At 36.7% G+C, this 19,302-nt stretch overlaps 1 protein-coding gene across 11 annotated transcripts in view; it reads right to left on the bottom strand.

The window, feature by feature from the left end:
• The window catches only part of DGKH (diacylglycerol kinase eta), a 144,359-nt gene that overhangs the window by 14,428 nt on the left and 110,629 nt on the right, over nucleotides 1-19,302 (bottom strand). For 10 of the 11 annotated variants that reach the window (XM_023748243.1, XM_023748246.1, XM_023748265.1 and 7 more), the window contains 8 exons: nucleotides 18,222-18,347; nucleotides 12,895-13,012; nucleotides 11,594-11,704; nucleotides 11,357-11,453; nucleotides 4,989-5,096; nucleotides 2,731-2,844; nucleotides 2,352-2,486; nucleotides 1,058-1,221 (listed from right to left, as the gene is read on the bottom strand). In XM_023748243.1, coding sequence (XP_023604011.1) covers nucleotides 1,058-1,221; nucleotides 2,352-2,486; nucleotides 2,731-2,844; nucleotides 4,989-5,096; nucleotides 11,357-11,453; nucleotides 11,594-11,704; nucleotides 12,895-13,012; nucleotides 18,222-18,347 — 973 coding nt within the window. The remainder of the gene's footprint in view (nucleotides 1-1,057; nucleotides 1,222-2,351; nucleotides 2,487-2,730; nucleotides 2,845-4,988; nucleotides 5,097-11,356; nucleotides 11,454-11,593; nucleotides 11,705-12,894; nucleotides 13,013-18,221; nucleotides 18,348-19,302) is intronic. The other variant, XM_023748256.1, reaches the window with a different exon arrangement.

Genomic DNA, 19,302 nt, shown 5'->3' with positions numbered 1-19,302 from the left:
AAGAATCTAAAGGTACAAAAATGCAGTCATGTGAGTTTAGCTGACTCAATATTCATTTTCCCTACATTTTTTCTAAGCAACTCAGTATCTGGCAGTTATCATACTTTATTCTAATTTTGAATTTTGGTTTCTAGCAGTAGGGAGTGTATGCCTTTTTCTCAGTATCTCTAGCATCAAGCACATTCTAGGTGTCTGAGAAATAGTTAAAGAGGAGAATAAGGAATGAGGGGGCGGGAAGCAGACAGTAGGTAGGAGGGAGGGAAAGGGGGCAAGTAAGCCTCCAGTACCACTGAGCTCTATTTTCCTTCTTTTCTTTTTCAACATTGTAATCGTGTCCAGATGAAGGTGTGGGAAGAATATAATAGCTACCATTCAGAGAACACAACATGTGCCAGACATGATGTGTTAACAAGCACTGTACATGGTGGGTCTCATTCAATATTCACAGTGACCTGGGAAGGCAGCTCTTACTTACCCCCACTGTCTGTGGTGCCTCCTTCCCTCTGAAGGTTACTCCTGGTCTTGGTGATTTTATGTCTTACATGCATAGAACTTGTTATTTCTATCTTTTCCCTTTCTGTCTACTAAAAATAATTTCTGTGTGGTCTCTCAATCTTTGGAAACTGATTCTCGGGCTCTTCCCATCCCCTCCACCCCCCGACTCTCCTTGGGAGCATTGATTCCATTTCTTTCTACATTCTATCAACATTTAATTAATAATTAATTATAAGGCAATATGTGTCAGTAAAGACTGCGTATAAACTGGGGAAACAAACAGGAACAAAGAGTACTGTGTGCTGGGTACATTAGGCAAGCTCTCCATGTGTTTCAAGAAGTGCAAGACCTGTTCACAGTCCAAGAGAACACAGGTGTGAGCATATGTGCTGGAGGGGATCTGATGAAGGAGAGCAGCAAGTATTGAGGCAGCAAATGAAGAAGGAGCAGAAATTCATCTGTTAGATACCACAAATATATGAAATGATGTATTAGGACTCATAAAACAAAACTGGCCAAGACCAGAGTTCTCACAGCCCAAAAGCCAGCAGGACTACCCTACCTCGTAATGAGCTCCTCCGCAGCCTGGGAGCACAGCTGCATCTGAGACACCTCCTCCGTTGCCAAGTCAACAGCATGTTGGATGTACAAATGGGTTCGAAGAACTGGTTTACCAGAATCACACTTCTGCTTATCTTCCCAAGATTTCAGAGTGCTTTCAAAAGCCTATTTAAAAATCAATATTACAATGAACTGTTAGTTTAGAGCCTCAGAAACCCAAATAAATGTGTATTTAGATATTATGCCTTTAAAACATCTATTGGTTTTTTTCCTAATTTAACACATCATTAAATAAATCATAAGTATAAAAAACACACTTTAAAATTTTCCAGCATATCACAATAAATTAAAAGTAATGTAATTGTTGATGATAAATATGTTATTAAAATGTTAAAAAAAAAGATAGCTTCAATTTTTTTATTATTATCATCAATGTATAACAGATAGGATAAACATTGGCAGTCTTATTTGTTAGGTGTGTGACTTTATTTAAAAAATGCATATTCTTGCCCAGCCTGTGTGGCTCAGTGGCTGAGCATTGACCCACGCACCAAGAGGTCAATGGTTCGATTCCCCAGTCAGGGCACATGGCTGGTTTGCAGGCTCCATTCCCAGCCGGGGCGTGCAGGAGGCAGCCAATCGATGTTGATGTTTCGCTCTCATTGATGATTCTCTCTCTCTCTCCCTTCCTCTCTCTAAAGTCAATAAAAACATATTTTAAAAATAAATAAATGAAAATGCATATTCTAGAAAAGGCAAAACTATGGAGATAGTATAAAGATTGGTGGTTTCCAGGGGCTGGGGTAAGAGAGGGAGGGATGGATAGGTGGAGTACAAGGAATTTTTAGGGCAGTGAAACTACTCTGTATCATCCTGTCATGGTGAATACCAGTGATTATACATTTGTCAAAACCTACAGAATGAACAGCAAACAGTAATGCAAACTAAAAGGCTTGAATTAATAATAATATATCAATATTGGCTAATCAATTGTAAAAAATGTGCTAATACAAGATGCAATAATAATAGAGGCATTTATTTGCTTGTCCAGGTGATGAGGTCTGTGGGAACAGAATTAAAATTTTCTGCACTTTCTGTAAACCTAAAAAAAAAACAACCTATTAACTTTTTAAAAAACTAAAATATTTGTTCATATTTAAAACCACAATGACTTAAATGTCAGATTTAAACGGCAATTTCAACCTTTTCTCTTGATTTCTATTTTTTTTGGTGATAATTTAAGATATTTTTAGAAGGCTTAATAAAAGTCTGGAGGAATGTTTTTGATTACATACCCTGTCCCTTGTTAGCATCTGAGCTCTGTTTTTGTGCACAATTTTGATAATCCCTGGAGGCTGAACCCATGCTTCACCATCCACCTGCACTGGGACTCCCTCATCACCAAATATAGTGATTTTTACTGTACGGCACTGAAACAAAACAAGTTATTTTAGAATACAAATCATCCTGAGAAATTGACAATCCACATCCAAGCTTGACGTTTAGTCCATACTGTGGAATGGTATGTTATAATTTTCCACTTGCGATGACATAGTAACAACTGACATGACAAGAAAGTCAATATTTTAAAATGAATATACAGTGTAGGAGTCATCTGAAATAGCTTCCCCAGTGTCCCAAGTAGTGAAGTCAGATTCGATTAGAAAAACAAACCTGGGCTATTCGATGATGCTGTAGTTTAATGACCCTTGAAACCGCCATTTGCACACTATCAAATATTGCAACGACTTCCAGGATCTTGTCATCAAATGATGGTGCAGCAAATATCTGAAAGGAAAAACGACATTACACTTCCACTAATGAAATTAAGGTTTAAGTTAAGTCAGGCAATGCAAACTCTGTAATATACATAGTTTTAAAAAATTATAAAAATACGAAGAAAATGAAGTATTAGTAGGAAATGATAACCCAAGGACAAAGATATCGCTGAAGATGTCTTAAAACAAACAAACCTAATAAAAATAGGTTTTAAGACCCACAGGACATAATACTCATGCTCCTCATAATTCATCTTGGTATAAAATGTATTAAATATCTGTTTATACATAACTCAAATGTCTTGACAAAATGACAGTTTTAAGAAATCTAAAAAAACACAACCAAAGGGGATATAGATTTCATAAGGTTAAAGCTAATGAACATGAAGATTATGATCCAGTTCACTTGGTAAGCTTTAAGGGAATCTTTCAAGGTGTTACAAGCAATATGTATATGGGCTTTCTATATTAATACAATAACTCTTTAGGGCATTTGAGAATATGGACAAGAAACCTCAAGGGATAAAAATCATGTAAGACTTACTTTGCTTTGATGTTAACTGGATTTTCACAAAATTAATTTAACCTAAAGTTTTAAATTTCACCTATATTACTTTTCCCCTTTTACTTTCTTTTACTATATCATAAATAATTAGACCTCTGGAAAAAAAATTCAGTATAAAGCAGTGTCCTAATGAAAACATTCACTGAAACTATCAGGACCCAAATTTGCGAACATTGATAATTATCGCTTTTGTCATCAGACTGCCTAATTTTTTAAAAATATATTTTTATTGATTTCAGAGAGGAAGGGAGAGGGAGAGCTGCCTCCTGCACGACCCACACTGGGGATGGAGCCCACAACCCGGGCACACGCCCTGACTAGGAATTGAATCTCGACTTCCTGGTTCATAGGTAGATGCTCAACCACTAAGCCACACTGACTGGGCAGCTTTATTCATCTTAATCTCACTAATTTCTTCCCCTTAAAATATTTAAGAGTAGTGACAGGCTGCTCTGGCGGAGTGGGTCAGTGGTTAGAGTGTCGCTCACCAAAGGGTCTCTGGTTCAATTCTGGTCAAGGGCACATACCTGGGTTGCATGTTCCATCCCCAGCCCTGGACAGGGCTCATGCAGGAGGCAACCAATCAATGTGTCTCTCTCACATTGATGTTTCTTTCTTTCTCTCTCTCTCTCTCTCTCTCTCTCTCTCTCTCTCTCCCTCTCTTTCTCTCTCTCTCTCTTTCTCTCTCCCTTCCCTTCCCTTCCACTCTCTCTGAAAAAAATCAATGGAAAAATATCCTCAGGTGAGGATTAACAAACAAACAAACAAAAAATGAGTAGTGACAGGCTGACAATAAACTGACTGCTCATGTTAGGTTTTTATACTTCAGTAGAAAGTGAATATATTCACATTGTAAATACTAAAAGTTCTTTCCAATATATTTATACTTTAATTCCTGCATGCTTATTTAATAGCTCTGAGAAGATGGGTCAGTGGAACTGTTATATCATAAGCCTCAAAGCAAAGGATCTATTATTGAATGTATGTGACTCTTCAAACAAAGATGGTGATAACACTTCTCATTTTTATGTTATATATACTTTAATAATTGTGTCCTTGCTTTTAAAAATTATTTTTAGAACAATTACCTTTCTTAGGTTGTGTGTTTTTTCTTTTTTAATATAGGAAACTATAAAAAAGAAAACAAAAATAGCACTCAACCTCAATGGCCAAATAAACCCTCTTGACATTTCTAAAATTAAAAAAAATAATAATATCACATAAATTTAGAAAACTAAAAGTACAGAAAGGTATTTTGGTAGATAGAATAATGGCTCCCAACAACCCTAAACAAAATGTTTCTGTCCTAATCCCCAAAACCTGTGAATATTACCTCACATGGCAAGAGACTTTGCAGATGTGATTAAATTAGGGATCCTAAAATGGGGAGATTATCCTAGATGATGTGGGTAGGCCCAATGTAATCACAAAGGTCATTTAAAGTAGAAGAGGAAGGCAGTAGAGGAGATCAGAAAGATGCAATGAGAGAAGACTCAAGCTGCCCTTGTTGTCTATGAGGATAGAAAGGGGCCACAGGCCAAGGAACATGGGCAGCCTCTAGAATCTGGAAAGAGCAAGGAAATACTTACATCGTCCTCTTTAGTTCCACCCCAAAAGTTAGTGCCTCCGGCATAGCTGGGAATGTTCAGTACTGCTATTCCTTGCAGACTGGGGAGAGGAATATACTGTCCATCACACTGTAAGGTAAAAAGCTTAGAAGTTAGATAAAAAGAGGAAAACCACTAGTTTGGAAGCCAGTAGTACACCAAAGACAAAGGATGATGGAGGCAAGTGTGTTGGTAATGTCTGTTTCCCTGTAAATATATTCCTAACATTACTTTTATGGTCTTTGATTTTAATTTAAAAAATTGGAAGTGTACATAACTGTAGCAGGTTTTACAGAAAACCAAACTAAACAACAAAAAAAAGGTTTTACCTCTTCTTTTAACCCAAATCAATCAATACTTATCTTGAGGTTATTTTTTTCAGGTCAGTTATGATATTCTCACTTATAGTATCACTAGAGGCCCAATGCACGAAATTCGTGCAAGAGCAGGCCTTCCTTCCCCTGGCTGCCAGCACCGTCTTTTCTCGGGCTCTGGCTTCATCCTGAAGGACATCTGGTCTAATTAGCATATTACGCTTTTATTATTATAGATAATCTTAGTATGTATATTAAGCTTTCCTTTGAAAGTGGCTGCTGTGAGGGTCCTAACCATTTCATCTATATCTCACAGCTCCCAGTAATTTGCTAGTGCTCTGTATCTGGATAAACTCAAACTGAGTTTTTTAAGTAGTCAGAACCAAAATCAAAAACACACATGTATGTCAAGAAGTATCTTATACTCCATGCCTTCTAAGTAATCACTTAGATGAAAATTAAATGATCACTTAAATAAGAAAAAGATATCAATTATACATGACATGAATAAATTCTTACTGAATAACCTTCATTTTAAAAGAGTTTAGTTTGCAGATGTCATACTTAATATACACGCTATATTTTCATTATGTAATTATTATGTTAACACTAAAAATAATTAATATAACTTTACAAAAATTGCATTTAAAGTTCAATAAAAATTATCTCAATCTTTAAGGCAAATGAGCCTTGCTTGCTTTACTCCTCTCAGTATCATAGACCTGCTCTACTTCTTTTCAGTTTCTAAGCGTGCTATAGTTTGCCCAATATTCTACTCTGTTTTATTTAATGGCAGCCTGGTTTTAGATACTTCATCATAGCTAAAATCCAGGACATATAATTTAAAATATGAGGGAAAACTTTAGGTAGTATTATGTAGTTCCTGTTATATATTATTTTAAAATGTTATCTCATTTTATTTGAAAACAACCTCGGTAGACTCTATTACTTCCATTTCTTTAAGGAAGAAGGAGGAAAATGACAACTAACTGGTAGAGAATTTTCAAAAGGCTTTATCCAGAGTTAGATCAGCGAAGGAATAAGAAAAGGAAGAGCTTGAACAAAAGTGCATAAAAACATGATTTCCTGGAGTTTTAAAGATTAACTTTATTTTCTTGAGCAGAGGATTAAAAATTAAGAGAGATATAAAGTAAATCCTGGGAGGTATACATCTGTGAAAAGCACTGAATATCAACTTAAGGAATACAGGTTTTATTCTGTAAACATTGAAACACCACTAAGTGATCTTTCTGGTACTCCTTTGAATAACTGTCCACCAACTCAAATTGGAAGTAGCTTCACCATTGCTGGGATATGCTATTTATTGGCTGATTCACAAAGAATTTTGACAATAATAGTTTGAAAGAAAGACAACCTGTTCCAAATTAGAAGTTTTATATCTCTGGAATACAAAGCCTGTAGTGTTATTATTATTATTTTTTAGATCTTTATTGTTGAAAGTATTACATATGTCCCCCTTTTTCCCATTGACCCCACCCTGCCCCATGTCCCAGGCCTTCACCACCCTATAGTCTGTGTCCATGGGTTATGCATATATGCATACAACTTTTTTGGTTGATCGCTTCCTACCCTCTGGGATTCCACAGTCTGTTCCATGCTTCTATGTCTCTGGATCTATTTTGTTCAACAGTTTATTTTTTTTTTCCATTAGATTCAACCATTTAAAATAACTCAGAATACCATATAATCTTAGATATAGAATCTAAAAAAAAGCTCATAAATACGGAGAAAAGATTGGTGGTTGCCAAGAGGCAGGGGTTGGGGGATAGAAGAAATGGGTGAACTGAGCTGTGTTGTGTTTTTTTTTAGTTTAAATGAAAAAATTCAGAGCAGCTTTAAAGATTTATAAATGAATACACTTTATTTGGATACATGGTATGAAAAAAAATTAACATCTCATCTTCAAAAGAAGTTCTATTTAAATTGCTTAATTTAACATACTCTCTAATAGTTTAAATATTTCATTAATTTATTTCCATATTAATGGTTTCTTTTTTAAGTCTATGTATTTTACATAATGCATTTAGAAACAATATTCTCAGAGGAGGTCCATGGTTTCAACAGCATGCCACAGCTCAAAAAGGGTTAAAACCCATGTTAAATGGAGTGTAAAATGCAGCTGCATAAGGAAGATGGTCTTTTTAAAATATATATATATATTTTTTATTGATTTCAGAGAGGAAGGGAGAGGGAGAGAGAGATAGAAACATCAACGATGAAGAGTCATTGATCGGCTGCCTCCTGCACGCACCCCACTGGGGATCAAGTCCGCAACCTAGGCATGTGCCCTTGACCAGAATCGAACCTGGGACCCTTCAGTCCACAGGCCGACGCTCTATCCACTGAGCCAAACCAGCTAGGGCAAGGAAGATGGTCTTGCTCTAAATCTGGACCACCAATAGAAAAGGTTAGAAATACTATTTCTGAAGAGCTAAAGGAATTAAAGCAATCAGGCCATTCTGATTCCAGAAAGTTCACAGTACTTGCCAAATTATGGTTAAATGATTATTTACCTCTGTTTCTCCCTCAGGACAGGGCCAGGAATTGTGCAAGACACTTGGGATAACAAAGATGAATACAACATCCTACCTATCCTTAAAGAGTGTGGCTAACTAGAGGATGTGGATAAGACAATGAATGATTACAGTACAATGCAGAGGAGAGAACCCAAGTTGATCTAGGGATGGGCTGTCAGGACAACCTTTACTAGTGTTAAGCCTTCCAAATTCTTCACCTTTTCGGTGAGTAACATCTATCTTAACTTTTAAAAGCACTGATTAATCAAGATAGTTGATCAAGTAGTCAGTGCTCTAGAGTAGAAAGTATAAGAAGCTTATCTTTACTAGAACATTTAGTTGGTAAGAATTGAGCCAGGCACTCACTAGTCCACATTCCAGAGTTAAAATAACACTTACAATAATAATCCTTTGTTTAGAGAACCAAGATGGCGGCATAGGTAAACACCGGAAATTGCTGCCTCCCACAACAAATTCAAAAATACAACGAAAAGACAAAACGAACATCATCCAGAACCACAGGAAGGCTGGCTGAGTGGAAATTCTACAACTAGAAGGAAAGAGAAAAGCACGCTGAGACTCAGAGGAGGTGCGGAAGTGCAGAGGTACTGAGGCGCACCCGGCAAGGGCTGGCAACTGAGGACACGGCTGTCTTTTTGAATTGGGAGGGAGTCACAAGCCCCCGACTGCTCTGAACTCCAGTTCTGGGTGAGTCTCTGGGGACCCAGACTCATACGGGGAAAGTGGACTGTCTGGGAGCGGGCAGAACTCAGAACTCGAGGGCGGCTTTCTCTCAAAGGCGCTTGCAGCGATTACCAGGACACTGAGACACGGGCCTCCTTAGGGCAGGGCTGAGGATCAGCCATAGCTGCTTGCTCTGCCCTATTGATTCCCTGAGACCCCGCCCCACCCAAGCTGCGGCAGAGGCTTTTGCATATGAATGCCCTGGCCCTTTGCAATCTAAAATTACCTAACTAACTGTAGCTGGGTCAGAGAGACCCAGAACACCCAAAAAGAAGGCCCAAGGCCCCACAGCAGCTTGCATTGCTTCATAGCTGGGCCTCATTTGGGCACCTCCAAACCCCAAACAAGGAAGGGGAACCTGCAGATCTCTTCGTAGCTCCTGCTGGGTAGCCTCAGGCAGAGGCTAAATTAGCACCTCCTTAGATCCAAGAGCCAGTGTACCCAGTGGTCAGAGTGGGACCATCCAATTACAACTCCTCAGATCCATAAGGGACACACTCAGGGGGCAGACTCAGTGAGCACCAAAGCTCCACTGAAGCAAGTCTAGCCTCACAGGGTGTCTTCAGCACAGAAGTTCTCCCACCGTAGACACAGCTGATTCTCACAGCCAATTGGCCTGGAGGTCAATTCCTCCCAGTGATACCTACAACAATCAAGGCTTAACTACAACAAGACTGTGCACACAGCCCACAAAGGGGTGCACCAAGAGTGTCCACCTCAGGTAATTGGAGAGGCTGAGCCACTGGGCCCTATAGGACACCTAGCACACAAAGCCACTCTACCAACACAGGGAAGCATAAAAAATGCAGAGACAAAGAAACAGGTCACAAATGACAGAAATGGAGGAAAGCAAACGACTCGATATAGAGTTCAAAACCACACTTTTAAGGTTTTTCAAGAACTCTCTAGAAACGGCCGATAAATTTAGTAAGACCCTCAAAAAGACTGGTGAGACCACCGATAAATGTAGTGAGACCCTCAAGAAATCTAGTGAGACCCTCGAGGTTATGAAAAAGGACCAACTAGAAATTAAGCATACACTGAAATAAAGGATATTATGCAGAGTTCCAACAGCAGACTAGAGGATCGCAAGAATCAAGTCAAAGATTTGAAATACGAAGAAGCAAAAAACACCCAACTGGAAAAGCAAAATGAAAAAAGAATCCAAAAATACGAAGATAGTGTAAGGAACCTCTGGGACAGCTTCAAGCGTACCAACATCCGAATTATAGGGGTGCCAGGAGAAGAGAGAGAGCAAGATATTGAAAATCTATTTGAAGAAATAATGACAGAAAACTTCCCCTACCTGGTGAAAGAAATAGACTTACAAGTCCAGGAAGCGCAGAGAACCCCAAACAAAAGGAATCCAAAGAGGACCACACCAAGACACATCATAATTAAAATGCCAAGAACAAAAGACAAAGAGAGTATCCTAAAAGCAGCAAGAGAAAGACAGTCAGTTACCTACAAGGGAGTACCCATACGACTGTCAGCTGATTTCTCAACAGAAACTTTGCAAGCCAGAAGGGAGTGGCAAGAAATATTCAAAGTGATGAATGCCAAGAACCTACAACCAAGATTACTTTATCCAGCAAAGCTATCATTCAGAATTGAAGGTCAGATAAAGAGCTTCACAGATAAGGAAAAGCTAAAGGAGTTCATCACCACCAAACCAATATTATATGAAATGCTGAAAGGTATCCTTCAAGAAGAGGAAGAAGAAGAAAAAGGTAAAGATACAAATTATGAACAACAAATACACATCTATCAACAAGTGAATCTAAAAATCACTAATAAATAATCTGATGAACAGAATAAACTGGTGATTATAATAGAATCAGGGGCATAGAAAGGGAGTGGACTGACTATTCTTGGGGGGGAAAGGGGTGTGGGGGATGCGGGAAGAGACTGGACAAAAATCGTGCACCTATGGATGAGGACGGGGTCGGGGGGGGGTGGGAACCGGGTGGAGGGGATCTATGGGGGAAAAAAGAGGAACAACTGTAATAATCTGAACAATAAAGATTTAATAAAAAAATCCTCTGTTTAATTCATTGAGCGGCAGATGTAAGATTTGCTCACTTGTTGGTATGTCAGATATACCTTCATTAGAAATAGCTGGTTATAAAAAGATACAAGATAGGAATGAAATGCCTATCAGCATAAACAGTGAGTCCTGGACCAAGGGTAAAAGAAAAAAGTCTTAGAAATTAGACTTTTCAGAGCCATGACATGACCCCAACCTTCCTTTTCCTGTTACTAGAGGAGATTAAGTAACTTCTGCTGACCTTAATTTCCTATTTAAACTAGTAAAAAACAAACAAACAAACAAAAAACTAAAAACTTAAATGCTCATTTACTAACTTGTTAGAAATAATTGGAACAAAAAAGACATTTATGTTAAAACATTCTATTTACAATAAATGTTTTCAAGGATTTGTGAAACTTCAGGCACTATAGCATTGGGTCAGAATTTGGAAATCCATTAGAAATCTATCCTATAAATATACGTCCATGGCTCCACCTTTTTTACGGGGTCCCATGACTCCACAGCAGCATTCAAATTTCAGGGCTAATGATTATGATAATTGTGTCACTCATATCTAATGTCTATACCTCCTTAGTAGAAAGTTGGTAACTACTTCCATTTTTTCCCCTCAAGTGTTTAAACACTAATCAAGAGGAATTTTGGCCAAATACAATCATTTTCCTAAGTAAGATAACCTGAAATGTCTTTACTTTAAGATAAACTTACCTCAAGCTGAACCCTCTGTTCTAAATTCTTGTATGATCTCTGTAGTAACTCCCGGGTTCCAAGGACTCCATACCACATCAAGTTTTTAGTTCGGCTCCTGAAAATAAATGTTGGCAGGCAATTTCAGTAACTACTATTTATTTAGTCTTTAAAGGCAGAGCAAGCAAAAGAGATAATAAATGAAATCAAAGTAAAATTGCCTTCATGTAATAACATTATTACTATTACCAAAATTACCTGCATTTTTCAGGGTGCTCCTCTCTCTTATTATTAAATTCTAATGAAATTTTTGCATCTAATCCAATCCCAAAGTAATTGTTCATGACACATTTTTCTGAATATCCATCTCTATGATAATAAGGAAAAGTACATAAAAGTCAATTTCAGTTCATAACAATTACAATTTATACACAGCACTTAACACCATTAAAGCTTCCATTCCTGAGAGTAAAGTTGAGCAGAAATCACTTCCTATTCACATGAACTATGCACGACTCCAGTATATGTGTGTAAATGCTGGTAACACATAAAGGGATGGTGGGCAAGACAAAATGAAGAAAGAGTCATGGCAATGCTTTTCCACTGTCTCACAAAAATCTCAGTTCTCTCTCCTACATGAGCCCTCACTACACACACAAATGGAAGGGCTTGCAAGACTCCTCTTTTTTCATCATTAGAAAGACTCCTCCACTCCTACTCTTATCAATGGATAAATACTTAATAAGCAAAACCCTACCGGATCTATTCCATTCTTCCAGGTACTTTGGAAAGCACAAAGTTTAAAATATGGTCTTGTTGTTGAGGGTTGTCATTAGAGAAATGAGATACAGTCAGGCAAAATTAAACATGGAAGTAAAAGGAAGATATATTGAACTGCCAAAAAATTTTTAGGAGTTTAAGAAGGGAAGAGATCAATGTGGGCCAAAAGCTTCCTGAAATAACTAAACCCAGAAGCTGGAAGTGGAAGATGACAGATTTGGCAAGACCAAGAAGAAAGGAGGTGAAAGGAATAGCATGAATATGGATATGAAAGAGTCAGTGAATGAAATGTTCCAGAGAAAAGCGAGTATAGAGCGGAGTCTCACTTCGCCATAGGCTTATTGTCTAAGGCAGTGGTTCTCAACCTTCCTAATATAGTTCCTCATGTTGTGGTGACCCCCAATTTCATTGTTACAAATTGAACATAATTAAAGCATAGTGATTAATCACAAAAACAATATGTAATTATATATGTGTTTTCTGATGGTCTTAGGCGACCCCTGTGAAAGGGTCGTTCGACCCCCAAAGGGGTTGCGACCCACAGGTTGAGAACCGCTGGTCTAAGGCAACAGCTGGAAGGGACCCACCTCAGGAACAGGTCATGAAAACCACTGTATTGCACAAGGGCCAATGTGCTCATCATTATCAACTGCTGACATTTTCTGATGATTCTTTTTGTACGTGGAACCGTATTTATTGTAATACATTTTAAATGTTACCATTAGTATCAAACAGTGACAAGAAAAGCCAAAACAAAATCTATGGAAGTATTTGCTTACACTGAATCTGGATCTGGGTCAATAAATGGCGTTGCACCGAAAGGATCAATATTTGCTAGTAACATTTTGTTGATAATAGAACTCCCAGCAATTGAGGCAGCTAGTCCTGCTCTTAAACCTGGACAGGGAAAAATAAGCATATACAGGATCACATGTTAAGGAAAATCCAGTCCATATTTTTAGGACTAATTTCAAAGCATGGTTTTCAGTGCCTGCTCTTCTCATTAATAAAAATTAAGAATTATGACATTGGTAGGTACAAGGCTTTTGATGCTTCTTAGAGTCTATATGTTGCTATAAAAAAAAGAGAAACAGATGAGTACCTACATCGGAGTCTCTTGGTAACCGTTTCTCATTTACCATCCCAATGATTCTGTAACTTCAACAAATATTACTTCCTTTGTTAGAACAAATGAAGTATTAAGACTGTAAGAAGTTTACAATAAAGGCTGAATTACTCAAAATGTCATGGAGTTACCATTTCCATATTCACAAAGCATAGATAATACTCAACTTAAAATGTTAACATATATACTAAGGTGAAAAATCATGTTGGTGTCAATAATAAGTAGTAAAATGTTAAGTGTAGGTATTAATAAATTTTAGAATATAGTATTGAACATAAAAAATGAAGCATTTTTCTTACTTCTAAATATGCAAACTTCAAATTTATTTATTGGCCATTTGTATGTCTTTTTGGGAAAATGACTACCAAGATCCTTTGCCCATTTTTAAATTGGGATATTTGTCTTTTTATTGTTGAAATTTTAGTTCTTTATATATTCTGGATACTAGCAACTTATCAGATATGCTATTTGCAAATATCTTCTCCCATCCTGTGGACTGCCATCTCAGTAGTTTCTTGATGGTGTCCTTTGAATCACAAATATCCTTAATTTTGATGAAGTCCAATTTATAGTTTCATGTGTTGCTTGTGCTTTCTAAGAAATCGATGCCTATTCCAAGGTTACAAACATTTACGTCTATACTGTCTTTTTGTGGTTTTATAGGTTTAGCTCTTACATTTTTATGTATCGTGTGAAAGAAGGGTCTAACTTAGTTCTTATGTATATCTAGTTGCTCCAGTAGCAGTGGTTGAAAAAACTATTCTTTTCCTGTTGAATAACTGTCTTAGCACATTTGTTGAAAACCAATTAACCATAAATATTAGAGTTCTGGATTCTCAGTTCTATCCCATTGGCCTATATGACTATGATGCCAGTTCCATGTGGTCTTGAACACTGTAGCTTTGTAATAAGTTTTGAAATCAGGCAGTATGTCCTTCAACTTTCTTTTTCCATTACAATGTTGTTTTTTAACTCTTCTGGGTCCTTTGTATTTCCATGTGAAATTTAAGATCAGCTTGTCAATTTCTGCACAAAGAGCAGTTGGGATTTTGGTAAGGATTGTGTGAAATCTGTAGTCAATTTGAGATGAGTTGCTATCTTAATAATATTATGTCTTCCAATCCATGAACACAGATGTATTTACATTTAATTAGATCTTCTTTAACTGCTTTCAGCAATGTTTTGTAGTTTTCAGTATTCAAATCTTTCACCTTTAGTTAAATTTATTCTTATTTTTGTTATTTTTTATGCTATTGTAAATAAAATTATTTTAATTTCATGTTAAGACTGTTCATTACTAGAGAAATGCAATTACTTTTTGTATATTGATCTTTTATCCTGCAACCTTGTATTCATTTATTATCTCTACTAGTGTGTGTGTGTACTCTTTAGGATTTTCTATATGTAACATAAGTCCTAAAGACATACAGTACTTCCTCCTTTCTAATTTGGATGTCTTTAATACTTTTTATTTTTTCTAATTTCCTAAGATAAAACCTCCTATACAATGTTGACTAGAATGGAAAGAGTAGACATCCTCCTCATGTTCCTGATCTTAGAGAGAAAGCTTTCACCTTTCACCATTAAGTATGATGTCAGCTGTAGGTTTTTCATAGATGCCCTTTATCAGGTTGAAGAAGTTCCTTTCTATTCCTGGTTGTGTTTTTACCTTCAAATGATGTTGACCTTTTAAAAATGCTTTTTCTGTATCTACTGAGATGATTATGTGTTTTTGTCCATTATTAATATGGTATGTCACGTTGATTTTCATTATGTTGAACCAACGTTGCATCACTGAGAGAATACTGGTAATGGTGTATAATTGCTTTGAGTTGTTGGATTATTCAATTAGCTAGAATTTGGTTGGAGATTTTTGTGTTGCTATTCATGAACGATATTGATCTGTAGTTTTCTTGTGATGTCTTTGGTTTTATATCAGGGTAATACTGGATTCATAGCATGGTGGAAAGTGTTTTTTCCTCTTCTAGTATTTGAAAGTGTGTGTGAAGGATTGGTGTTATTTCTTCTTCTTCTTTTAATTGATCTCAGAGAGGAAGGGAGAGGAAGAGAGAGAACATTAATGATGAAAGAGAATCATTGATTGGCTGCCTCCTGCACACCCCCTACTGGGGATCAAGCCCGCAACCCAGGCATGTGCCCTTGACCAGAATTGAACCCAGGACCCTTAAGTCTGCAGGCCAACACTCTATCCACTGAGCCAAACCAGCTAGGGCGGTGTTATTTCTTCTTTAAACTTCAACAGTGAAGCAATTTGGGCCTGGGCTTTTCTTTATAGAAAGTTTTTTATTATAAATTCATTCTCTCTACTTATTTAAGGTGTACTCAGATTTTCTATTTCTTCTTGAAGCAGTTTTGGTAGTTTGTGTGTTATAGGAGTTTGTCCATTTCATCTAGGTTATCTAATTTGTTTTTCCCTTATAATCCTTTCTATTTCTGTAAAGTCCATGGTGATGTATTGTTTTAATTCCTGATTTCAGTAATTTGAATCTTCTATCTTACTTTCTTTTTTTTTTTTAAATATATTTTTATTGATTTTTTACAGAGAGGAAGGGAGAGGGATAGAGAGTTAGAAACATCGATGAGAGAGAAAAACATCGACCAGCTGCCTCCTGCACACCTCCTACTGGGGATGTGCCCGCAACCAAGGTACATGCCCTTGACCGGAATCGAACCTGGGACCCTTGAGTCCGCAGGCCGACGCTCTATCCACTGAGCCAAACCGGTTTGGCCTATCTTACTTTCTTGATCAATGTAAAGTTTTGTCAATTTTGTTAATCTGCTCACAGATCAACTTTTGGTTTCATTGCTTTTCTGTCTTGTTTTCTATACTCAATTTCATTTATTTCTACTCTAATCCTTATTGATTTCCTTCCTACTGCTGCTTTGAATTTAGTTTGCTCTTCTTGTTTTTCCAGTTTATTAAGTTGGAGAGCTAGGTTTTGAGATCTTTCTACTTTTTTTAATATAGGCATTTACAGCTACAAATTTTACTCTAAGCACTGCTTTAGCTGTATCAAATAAGTTTTGGCATATGATATATTTTTGTTTTCATTCATATCAAAGCATATTTTATGATTTTTTCTCTTTTTAAATGTATCTTTATTGTTGAAAGTATTACAGATGTCCCCTTTTTTCCCCATTGACCCCTTCTAACCCCCACCCACATCCCGTCTCAGGCCTTCACCACCCTATTGTCTGTGTTCACGGGTTATGCATATGTGCATATAAATTCTTTAGTTAATCTCTTTCTACTCACCTATCTACCCCCACCTTCCCTCTAAGATTTGACAGTCTGTTCTATGTTTTTATATCCCTGGATCTATTTTGTTCATCAGTTTATTTTGTTCTTCAGATTCCACATATGCGTGAGATCATGTGATACTTGCCTTTTTCTGACTGGCTTATTTTGTTTAGCATAATACTCTCCAGGTCCCTCCATGCTGTCTCAAAGGGTAAGAGACCCTTCTTTTTTACTGTTGCATAGTATTCCATGGTGTAAATATATCACAGCTTTTGATCCACATATTTGTGCATTTCTCAAATTTCCTTCTGTTATTAGTTTATAATTTCATTCCAGTTGTGGTCAGAAAATGTACTTTGTATGACTTCAATCCTTTTAAACTTACTGAGAATTGTTTTATGGCCTAATATTTAGTATATCTTGGAGAATGTTCCATATGTACTTGAAAAGAATGTGTACTCTACTGTTGTTGGGTATTCTGTAAACATCTGTTTTGACTACTTGTTTTATGTGTTTTCAAGTCTCCAATTTCCTTCTTGATCTCTGTCTAGTTGTTCTATCCACTACTGAAAGAGGGGTACTAAAGTTTCCAACTATTATTATTGAATTGTAATTCACCTTTAGAAACAATTTATAGAAGACACAAAGTTGTGTTAGATTTCAGGATGTAATTTGGGTTCCAATCTACTCTGGAATGCATCTGGAGATTTTCATTAATTGAAATAGCTGGCACTTAAGAAGGCTTCTGAGACATCTGCCTTTTCCTCCCTCCTCTGCTGCACAAGTTCTTTGGTTATCACTAGTACAAACCTAATTCCAAAATAAATTCATCTTGTCAGGTCTGGAATAGATTTCTCAGATGTTCCAAATTAAACAATATTTCTAATTCAGAAATAACTGCAGAGAGACTGTGGCTTAAAACTAAAAGGAAACCTGTGAAGACACTTCAAAGGGAGTAGAATATAAGATTGGATTTACCTTGGGTACTTAGTAAATGCAGATTACTGGGTTCTACTCTAGAACTACTCAAACAAAATTTCTCAGGGCAGAGACCATAAACATGTATTTTAGTACTTTCTAGGCAATTCTTATACACAAAAAAGTTAAAGGATCTGGATTCTGGTTGATAAATGTACCAAGCACGTTCTCCTGAAGGGACATTTATCTTTAAGAACACATTTTAGCCCTGCCCAGTGTTTCTCAGTGGTTAGAATGTTGGCCCAAGGACCGAAAGGTCACAGGTTCAATTTCCAATCAAGGGCATGTACATGGGTTGTAGGTTCGATCCCTGCCCCAGTGAGGACATGTGTGGGAAGCAACCAATCTATGTGTCTCTCTCAATCAATATTTACCTCCCTCTCCCTCCCTTCTCTTCTCTCTAAAAGAGCAATGAGGAAAAAAAATCCTCAGGTGAGGATTAAAAAACAAGCAAAAAAAGCCCGGCTAGCCTGGCTGAGTGGTTGAATACCGACCTATGAACCAGGAGGTCACAGTTCCATTCCTGGTCAGGGCACATGCCTAGGTTGTGGGCTCGATCAATCAATGATTCTCTCCCATCATTGATGTTTCTATCTCTCTCTCCCTCTCCCTTCCTCTCTGAAATCAATAAAAATACATATTAATAAAAAATACACATTTTAAAAGTTCATAGAAATGAGTAGCTATACATTTTTACAAAAATACTTAAAAAAGATACCATGTTTCAGAATATGTACTACCTGGGCAGATTATTCTGGTGTTGAGCACAGGGAGGTTTTCTTTGCTGGCTGCCACAGTTGGGCCAGGGCCAGAGTCAGTCTGGGAACGACTTGCCCGGCCATCTGGAGACCGAGGTGCACTTTTAACTGTTGGCAAAAGGTCCAGATTAAAAAGAAGAAATGATAAAGTTATAGAAATAAGCAAGCCCCTATAAATTCACGACATAAAATAATTTAATACATATTTAAATCAATCCATAGAACTGAAAATGAAAATATTACACTGTGCTTACCTATTTTACCATTTTCATTTTCTTGAGATTTACTATATGGAGAAACTTGATCTTGATCTCTCATTTTAAATAGGTGGAGATCATTAGAAAAGAGATGCCTACCATAATTAAAGGTCAGTAATAGTCATAATTTGAATGTGATCATCCCATATGTAAAGATAAAAAAATTCTGAAACCTGATAATTTTTAAAAATAAAACATATGGGTTATGTATGTTATCAGTGCAACCCTTTTTTCATATATGTTGGATGAATGGTCAAATTTAATTAATGTATTTCCCAGAGCTGTTATTTTAACCATGAGTTAAAATTTTCTTCTATAAATGAAAGAGAAAATAGGTTCTTTTTTCAAATGAAAGCAATATACTTTTCCTGTGCTTCTCAATTAGTTATTTATTTAAAACAAAGAGTTGCCCCAAACAGTCCCATTGTGTTTTGTAAAAGCTCAATACATTTTAAAAATTGTTCCAAAAGAAAATTACTCTCAAAATTAACGACAAAAATAGAAATTTAATTAAACCTAAACTGGAGAATTTTAATGGAGAGCACATATATCTTTAACTAATTTAGGAGTTATTGGCAGGTGTTTAAAGAAACAGTAATCCTCTAACTCAATTTAAAAATACTCAAACTTAATTACCTTTAGACTTCCTAAGACTAATTACAAACTAATTATATTAATCTTATACTCTCTTCTCTGTTAAAAAACAGTCCAGTTACACTAAAGAAAAGTAACTGAACAGACACGCTCTTTTTTTGACAGATGGAAGCTCTGGAGCTAACTTCTAATAAAAACAACCTTTTGATATT

Source organism: Myotis lucifugus, unplaced genomic scaffold, assembly GCF_000147115.1.
Source record: "Myotis lucifugus unplaced genomic scaffold, Myoluc2.0 scaffold_7, whole genome shotgun sequence".
NCBI classification, from domain to species: Eukaryota; Metazoa; Chordata; class Mammalia; order Chiroptera; family Vespertilionidae; genus Myotis; species Myotis lucifugus.
This window is presented reverse-complemented; position numbering and strand designations above follow the sequence as displayed.